The following is a 9,377-nucleotide window of genomic DNA, read 5'->3' on the forward strand; positions in this document are numbered from 1 at the left end:
CCACACATATGCAGGTGGCTCGGTGCTGTACCTGGAGATTGGGTCAAAAGACCCTGACTCTTTCAATAATCCTGATCACAATTGATTTGCTGGACCATCACCCCCAGTGATTCAAGCTTAGATTTCTCATCATCATCTGCCTTCTGGCGTTTCCAATTCCTTCAAACTAAGGTAAATGGAGCAGATTTTTTAAAAAAGATTTTCACTGTTGGGGGACTGGCAGCAACCTCCGCCAGTGCTGCATTAAGACATTTGTTTCAGCTTTATTCATCCCATTTCTTAATAACTGTTTAAATACATCTATGCTGCTGGGGAAAGTCCCTCGACTCTCCTTTGTTATCCCCCATCCTCTTGTGGGTTACTCTAATTGTGTTAGCACCTGTGAAACCCAAGAGGGGAAGCTGAGGACATAATGGAACAACTCCATCACATCATACGCTGCAGTTTCAATAATTTCTTAATTTTGTCCCCCTGCCACCTGGACTGCCCTCTTGGTGGCCAGAATTCCTTAGAAGTGCTTGTTACTTGGTGTTCCAACATAATTTTCCCCCTTTGGTAGCATTCTAGAAGCTAGCAGCTGTGGCTCAGATCAGTGGAAATACAAGCTTGGCACAGGGTGAGGTTCCCCACTGAACACTCTCTTTCACTTTATCTCCACCCTTCTTCTTCTTCTTCTTCTTCTTCTTCTTCTTCTTCTTTTTAGAAAAGTCTGTGTCTTTATTGGCCAAACAGGCTACTTGAGAAGGATGTAGCTTGAGGAGTGAGTGGCCTCCATGCCAGGCCTGCCATGCTTCATGGGCTTGTAGGTGATGGAGAACTCACCCAGGTAGTGGCCAATCATCTTGGGCTTGATTTCAACCTGGTTGAAGATCTTGCCATTGTAGACACCCCCCATCTCAGGCAGGATGACCATGTCCCACAAGTGTGTCCTTAACCACCTTGGGCTTCTCATGAAGGGAGCCTCCTTCTTGGCCTTGGACAGCAGCAGTGAGTGATGCTTCCCCCATAGACTCCAGTTCAGCCTCTGCCACTGTAGGGTGCTATACAGCTGCATCAATGGCTCAGGGACACACCTAGCAGCTGGCCAAGGTCATGTCATGGTAGGTGAACTTACACAAAGCACGCTGCTCCTTCTGCTCCCCTTCCGCCATCTTGTCAGAGCTTGGGGAAGGACAGCCCCCTCTCTTTGCAGACAACAACCGCCAAAGAATTGTATATTTAGTTTGTTTCTCACTGTTTTGCATTTCCTTATGTATCTAGTGAGGCAAATTCTCAGGAGTTGGGTCTGTCAATACTAAATTCCATCGATAATTTTTATGGCTAGTAAATGATCACAGCACCGCTATTGTTTCATATCACGGGTGACTCAGTAGCCACTCAAATACCTAAGATTAATCAACCGCACCCAGTCACCTTTCCTTTTCCCAAAGAGCACTTTCACCATGGTTCAGTAAGTCAGGATCAGTACAGCCAATCCCATTTAGGACACCAACTGTGTCAGGGATCCCCAAGGTCGCCCTCAGGTTTGATGATTTGCTAAAAGGACTTATGGGACACAGAAAAACTGTTAAATCGCAGTTACGAATTATGACAGCTAGTGAATACAGATTAAAATCAGCAAAGGAAAAAATCACATAGGTGGAGTCCAGGAAAACCAGATGCAGGTTTCCAGTTGTTCTCTCTCAGAGGAGTTCCACAGACAGCGTTTAATTCTCCCAGTGACGATAGGTGACAACATGCGCCAGTCAGGGAAGCCCACCTGAGCCTTAGTGCCCGAGAAGTTTGTTGGAGGTCTATCATGTAGGCGTGGAGCACCTTAGCCACTCTATCTTCAGCCTCCCCAGAGATCAGATTGACACAGCATGGCCCAGAGCCCAAGCAAACAAAAACAGGCAGTCATCACAGATCACACAGTGAGCATACACCAGACCCCAGGTAAAGGCATCCTTATCAGACAGGATGTTCCTAAGGCTTAGAGTTTTTCTGCCAAGAGCCAGTCAAGGGCCGTTGCTTTCTCTGGAGTGTGCCAGGTTTGAACACCCCAAGCCCACAGAGTTAACTCTTCACTACACAGTCTTGCACATTTTTGTTAGGTTTCCTATTAGGTATTATCTTTTTAGTCATGCTTGTAAATTGAATGTTTTCTTTATTACGTCTGTTATTTATTATGAAAGCTCTCGGTGCCTCTATGTTCATGTTGTGCCACATTACTTTCCTGAACTCCTCTGCTGACTATTAAATTTGGTTCTCATGGATTTTCCAGATCCACATTCCTCTCACTTACAAATAATCCCGGTTCCGGTTTTCTGATTGCTGCTGTGATGTCTAAAGTAAACAATCCAGCAGGTATAGTTCCTGATTTTTATCAGAATATTATCTTGTAATCATTGTTATCGGATCAGTTTTGAGGAGACCAGGTAGTGGCCGCATCCATTGGAAACACAGGCTTTGAGATCAACACAGTTCGTGAGAATTCATTACCTTTAGCTCATGTTTGAACAGCCCTTTGGTTGCTTTTGAGGTCAGCCGGAGTCTGTATACTTAATGTTAAAGTGGATGAAAATAGACCTTTAGGAAGGTTAGCGTGAAAGTAATAAGATCTAAACTCATGGAAGAATATTCTAAATTCGCGGACATTTGAACATTCCGTCCACACCCTGTCCCCTTGCCCCTTTCCAGGGAGCCAAACCATAACCTTAGCTGACTTCTACTTCTCTGGGCCTTTACGTCTGAATCAAACTCCTGTACGCTGTATCCTATATTCACTGCCAGAGTTTCATTCTAAAACACATCTGACCGTACTTCAAGGTCTTCTATTTCCTGTGTGAAGTTTAAATCTTCTCACGGCGCAGAATCTTTACAAACTGACACTCATCTTGTTGCAGCTCTATCTACTTAGTGCCCCTTCTCACCACACAGGCCTTCTCACTGTTCCCCAAACGTTTCATGCATGTTGCTACGGACTGACTTGTGCCCCTATATTCACATTTTGGTGCCCTAACCCCCACTGCGATGGTATTTGGAGACGAGGCCATTTGTGGGATAATTAGGTTTAGATGAGGTCATGAGTGTGACCCTCGTGATGGGATCGGTGCCTTTGGAAGAAGAGACATCAGAGCTCTCTCTGTCTCTCTCTCTTCCTGCCCATGTGACGACGCAGTGAAAAGATGGTCATCTACAAGTCCGGAAGAGAGTTCTCACAAGATACCAACAATGCTGGTACCTTGACCCAGGAACCTCCAACCTTTGGAACTCTGAGGAAATACAGTTCTCTTGTTTAAGCCACCTAGTCTGTGGGATTTTGTTATGGCAGCCCGGCGGCCTTGGGTCAGTTCCCCTGCTGTGTTGGGGGAGGTTTGCCATGCAACACCAGCCGGGTGTCCTACAATTCAACTCAGTGCTGACACCGTCTATGCAGAGATAGCATCAGACCCCACAGGTTAGGGGCTTGGTAGCACAAAACGGCCCCCCCTTCCGATGTCAGTCACACATGCAGGTTGTCACCCGGGCTTCAGACTACTGGCTGTTAATCAGAGGTTCCCATGCTCCCCTCCTTGGGGTTGATTACTTTGCTAGAGCAGGGTCACAGAACTCGAGAAACCATTGACTCACTAGATTGCCAGTTTATTACAAAGGATCTTAAAAGATATCAATCAACAGCCAGATGAAGAGATAGGAGTGGGGTGAGGTCCCAAGCAAAGGAGCCGCCATCCATGTGGAGAGTGTGGGGCCGGCCACAGGGGCACATGGACGCATTCTGGTTCACCAACCTGGAAGTTCTCAAATCCCTTCCTTTGGGGATTTTTACGGAGACTTCACCACCTAGGCCCAATTGATAAACTCACCGGCCATTGGTGATCCGTTCAACCTCCACCCTCTCCCCTCCCCAGAAAGTAAGGGGCGGGACTGAAAGCTCCAACTCCCTGATCACCCGGTTGGTTTCCTTGGCAACCAGCCCCCTCCTTACATACTCTCCGACAGCCATCTCGAGAACAGAAACCCAGCTGGGGTGGAAAGGGGCTCGTTATGGAGAATAAGACAACCATTGCACCTTTACGGCTGGGAAGCGACTTTAGGAACTGAGGACAAGAGACCACACATTATAACAAAGATTGCTCTTATTGCCCAGGAAATCCCAAGATTTGGGAGCTGTGGGCCAGGAACCGTGGATAAGGAGCAGGTATGTGTATCTTCTGAATCACCGCACCGTGCAGCCCGAGCAGACAACCACGCGTGTTTATGAGCCCAGGTGGGGACTTTTGCTTTTCCTTCTGCTCATTTCGGACAGGCTGCTCTGCCTGGAGACCCCTACTGATTTTCAAGACCCAGGTCAAGCGTTCCTTCCTCTAGGCAGCCCTGCACACTTCATTCCTCCTGCTCCGCATACAGGGCCTGCTGCCTCATCGCAGACCCACGGCAGTGCAAAAGGCATGCCTCTCGCCAGCAAGCAGTGAAATGTATACGGAGGCACTGATGCCAAGCGTTTCCTTTCTTCCTTTTTCTCCTTTGTTTTTATTTGCTATTTAGTGTCAGTCCAAGCACCGAAAATTAAAAAAAAATAATAACATTTACTTATTTTCGAGAGAGAGAGAGAGAGAGAGGGCGGGGGAGGGGCAGATAGAGGGAGAGTTAGAGGATCTGAAGTGGGGCTGACAGCACAGAGCCGGACGCGAGGCTCAAACTCACAAACCGTGAGATCGTGACCTGAGCCAAAGTCAGCCCCTTAGCTGACTGAGTCACCCAGGCGCCCCAGAAAATTTTAAATTACAGCACGAATCCCACCCTTCATCTTCATGATGCCGGTTTGAGATACGAATATGAGAAATCTCCTTCCCACGGAACCACACTCAGCGTGTCAGCGTCGAGCCACCAGAGCTGTAAACTGGGTTTCCATTTATATTTGGGCGTCTGTTGGCAAGATGTGTCCTAATGTGTCAGAAAAAGGCGTGGGAGGGTTGCTCTTTGGGTCTGGGACATTTTCAGAAGTTCCGTAGGGCCCCTCTGCTTCCAGACAGCAGGAGACCTGTGCTCCTATTCTCTGTCTTCACTTACCTCCTTCCTCCAGAACAGGGGTTGGCGCAGCCCGGCCCCGGGGCCAGAGCCGGCCTGCCGCCTCTTCTGTGACTGCCCGCAGGCTAAAGTGGTTCTTCCGTTTAAAAGTGGTTGAGGGGCACCTGGGTGGCAAGTCAGTTGAGTGTCCGACTCTTGATTTTGGCTCAGGTCACGATTCCAGGATTGTGGGGTCGAGCCCCACGTCTGGCTCTGCGCTGACAAGCACAGAGCCTGCTTGGGATTCTGTCCCTCTCCCCCGCTTGCGCTCTCTCTCAAATTAAAAAAAAAAAAAAAAAAAAAAAAGGTTGAAAAAAATTTAAAAGAAGACTATCCCATGGCACATCCATGTGAAATTGTATGAAATTCAGATTTCAGTGTCTATGAATACTTTTATTGGAACGTGGCCACAGCCATCCATGAGTGGGTTGTCTACACCGCTTTGCACTGAAAGGACGACTTGACTAGTTGTGACAGAGACCATATGGTCCTCGAAGCCTAAATATCTACTTGGTCCTTCACAAAGAGTTTGTCAATGCTCAGAAAGCAAATAAATCTTTGCTCCTCACTTAGTGACGGCCCCAGACGAACACGGGGTAAGGACAGATTGGTGCAGAGGACAGTGTGAGTGAAGGTATCGTTGAAGGGAAAACCACAAGTCCCAGATGGAGTCCCCTGTGCTTGGCCACATCACCAAATCAGGGCTTAATATCTGCCCTAATTGTAGTTTCAACCTCCCCGTGGAATGCAGGCTTAACCAGTCAGTCTGGAATTTCCCAATCAGCAAGCACGGTGAGGTAATCTACCTAATAAGACCCTTTCGTCCTGTAAAGGGAGGTGACCTTGCCTGAAATAATCTCTCTTACTTGTTTGTTTATGACTTCCTTGTGCTGCCTTTAAAAACCTTTCCTTTTCTGAGGACCCTGAATCTCCTTTCTGTTTGCTAGATGGGATGCATCCCGATTCATGAATTTTTGGGTAAAGTCGATCGTATCCTCAAATTTACTCTGTTGAATTTTGTGTTTTAACAGTATGCAGACAGGGACAAGGTCAGGCCTACCCTGTGCAAGAGGACCCTGTGGAAGAGGGGCCCGTCTTGTCGGGAAGGGCAGAGAAAAGCACCTACAATCTGAGCCATCGGCTCCCAGGCGAGAGCGGAGGCTTCGGGATGCGGTTGCGACACTCCGGTGAGATGTGAGGTCCTAAAGGGACGGATGAGAGCTGTGTCCCAAAGTGGAAGCAATAAGGCTTGGCAACTGACTGGACCAGGGGAAACACAAAGAATGGAGTCAGACCTAACAGCTTCCGGCTGGGTTTCAGCTGGGAAAGGATGGGCAGAGAGAAAGTTAATCTGGCTCAGACACGACTCGGCGAGAGGACAGTGGGGCATACAGTCACAGTCCGTGGGAGGCAGACACAAGCTGGAGTCGGGACAAGAACCTGGGTAGAATGCCAGGCTCATCCACTCAGAAAGGATCGCAGGGCCCAGAACAAGCCCTGGTTTCTGTTAGGAGGTCGGAGAGGAGAAGCCACAGAAGGGAGGAGAGGAGACCAGAGGACCTGGGTATTGTCACATCCCAGAGACCCTCGCGAGAGAAGAGCACCCCAGAGGAGACGTGGGTTGACTCCCGTGGTGCGTGTGGGCCGGAGGCTGCAGGGGTCCAGGGAGGGGAGGCCATCGGGACACACGGAGGAATGTGAGGGGCCGATCACCAACATGAGTGCGCATTCGAGAAGACTAAGGTTCATTTACTGACATAGAAGTTAAAATTTTAGTCTGACGTCTCCTAGCAGAGGAGAAAAACAAAACACGGGTTAGGGTTTTGGGGTTCTACCAACAAAAACAAAGTCACACTACAACAATCTTAGACTTGCGTAAGAAAATATTGGATGGAGATGAAGCTTGGGTTGAATATTACGTAATTAAGAGTCCAATTCACTAGACCTGAAATGAATGAACAAAACATATGCCAGATTTAGTATCCTCGTCCCCTTGACTCTTCAGACTGAACAGGGTGATCTTACGTTCCACACTGAGCTGAAGGATTTAGGCTCAAAAGTTGGAGGAGAAAGTAGGAGGTGATGGGGTCAGAGCGAGTGGGGGTCAAAGAGCGAGTGGGGACGCCTGCGGAGGGAAGAGAAGGATCACTCTCGCAGAGGGGAGGAGGGTTGGCACAAAGCCTGGGCCGCTCTCCACACACACCTCCTGCGTTTGGACCGCTCATGATGTATGAAGTGCCGAGCTCTTGTTCTTCCTTCCCTGGATGTGCTGCCTCAAAGGCCGTATTTACAATACAGGACCTGCTTTCTTAGTGACTCTGAGAAATAACTGTAATAAGCAGATTTAATTTATAACCATTCAACCTGGCTTTTTGGTGATTCCATAAGACCAGCTTCTACTGGCTGGAGCTAAGGTGAAGGAAAAGCCAGGTCCAGTATAAAACTTAAACTCCAAAATGGCTCTCAACTCTCAGCAGAGTATGAGAGACAACCCTCGCTGCTGCTTAGAGCAGCTGAACTCCTCACGTTCTCACGTCTGAATCTGCGGAGGCGGAGGCCTGACGGGGAGAGCCCTCCAGTCTCACTTATGACACCTGGTCGCTCAGAAGGTACCAACACGACTAGTCAAGCTACCAACCTAGAGACCGTTTTTCTTTTTTTCTTTTTTAATTCTTTTTTTTTTTTAATGTTTATTTATTTTTGACGGAGAGAGAGAGAGAGAGAGAGAGACAGAGCATGAGCGGGGAGGGGCAGAGAGAGGGAGACACAGAACCGAAACAGGTTCCAGGCTCTGAGCTGTCAGCACAGAGCCTGACTCGGGGCTCGAACTCACAGACTGCAAGATCATGACCTGAGCTGAAGTCGGACTCTCAACCGACTGAACCACCCAGGTGCCCCGTAGAGACTGTTTTTCTAGAACGTTCTGGCAATGGCTCTTTGGAACAAAATATCCAACCAGCATCTGAATTAATTTTCTTTGAGCCCATGGGGTTCATTATCATTGCTATCAATATTCTGGAGAGTTCCTTCCCAATGAAGAGTTTCACACTTCTCTCTGCTTCCCAAAATCTAGACAGAAATGGTAACTGGGAAAATGTAGAAGCTAAGTAATTGGGGCACAGAGCGAGCGAGCTCGCATACTACCTGCCACCCTAAAATGGTCTGATAAAGACTGTTGCTTTGATTTATTTTTGTTTCCCTATTATGTCTGTGGTCTTCAAAAATGAATCATACTTCAGCTGCCCATATTAACCCCCACACAAAAACTCTACATTTTATTTTAGCTTAAAAGTAAACGTGTGGCTTGGAGTTTTTAAAGTAATACAGAACCCAGGCTTACTTTGAGATGCACTTCAGAGCCGTGTGTGACTCGCCTGCACTATGTGAGGCCAGCCAATTAGCGCATCGTGTGGAACAAGTTCAGTCACGGGCACGCGGGGGAAGGAAGGCAGCTAACCGCGTGCATCTCGGCAGGAAGGTGCGCGTTACTGCAGAATTCACTTAGAGTTCTTTCACGGAGATTGGACGTTGAGAATGGGATATATTTACCTGCTCAACCTGCAAATACTCACAATTGATTCCCTATACGAAGGTCTGCCAAAACCTGATCAGACGTACTCTCGCTGTTTTTAGGCAAAATATGAAACAAAATATGAACAAAATATGAACAAAAATATGAAAGCTGTCAGATTTTAAAAACTGTATACAATTTTCAAATTGTGCTTAGAAGCTAGATCTCTCTACATAAACACTTTTAAAGGTGAAATAGAAAACAGTTTTTAAAAGTCATGTAGAAATTAAAGTTAAATGTTTAAAGAATGATTCCTGCTTCCAAGATGGAGAAGCACGAAAACAGCTGAAGTACCTGAAATGGTCGCTTTGTGACGTACTGCCTCTCAAGTGAAGGACAGTGACCACGGCTCACAGGGGAGACATTCGGGGTGCTGCCAGGGAGGCAGAGGGTCCTCCTGAGTCAGGGGCGGCCGTGGCCCTGGGGTTCAAGGGTAGAGGGCAGGAAGGGTCACCTTGAGTGCTGAGCTCTATGCAGTGTGGGAGCAGAGGAGTCACCGAACAAGAGCAGGGGACCGTTGCGGAGGTCTGCAGGGCCGGGAGCAGTCCCTGCCCCACCGGACAGAGAAGAAGACGTGCTTTCGGTCGTGGGGCACGGTGCTGGGAGGGCGTTCCTCGGCGGTGTGGTAGAGCCAGCCCTAGCAGAAAAGCGCACTGGTCCCACAAAACTTCACTTAAGAACAAGCCTCGTGGGGCGCCTGGGTGGCGCAGTCGGTTGAGCGTCCGACTTCAGCCAGGTCACGATCTCGCGGTCCGTG

At 48.2% G+C, this 9,377-nt stretch overlaps 1 protein-coding gene across 1 annotated transcript; it reads right to left on the reverse strand.

Moving 5' to 3' along the window:
• Nucleotides 1-733: 733 nt before the first annotated feature.
• On the reverse strand, nucleotides 734-1,151 carry LOC125150794 (40S ribosomal protein S15-like). Its single transcript, XM_047831151.1, is given in 3 exon segments — nucleotides 734-1,065; nucleotides 1,068-1,094; nucleotides 1,097-1,151. Coding segments are annotated over 3 exon segments (414 nt in total).
• Between the last annotated feature and the right edge of the window lie 8,226 nt (nucleotides 1,152-9,377).

This window comes from Prionailurus viverrinus, chromosome D4 (genome assembly GCF_022837055.1).
Source record: "Prionailurus viverrinus isolate Anna chromosome D4, UM_Priviv_1.0, whole genome shotgun sequence".
NCBI lineage: Eukaryota > Metazoa > Chordata > Mammalia > Carnivora > Felidae > Prionailurus > Prionailurus viverrinus.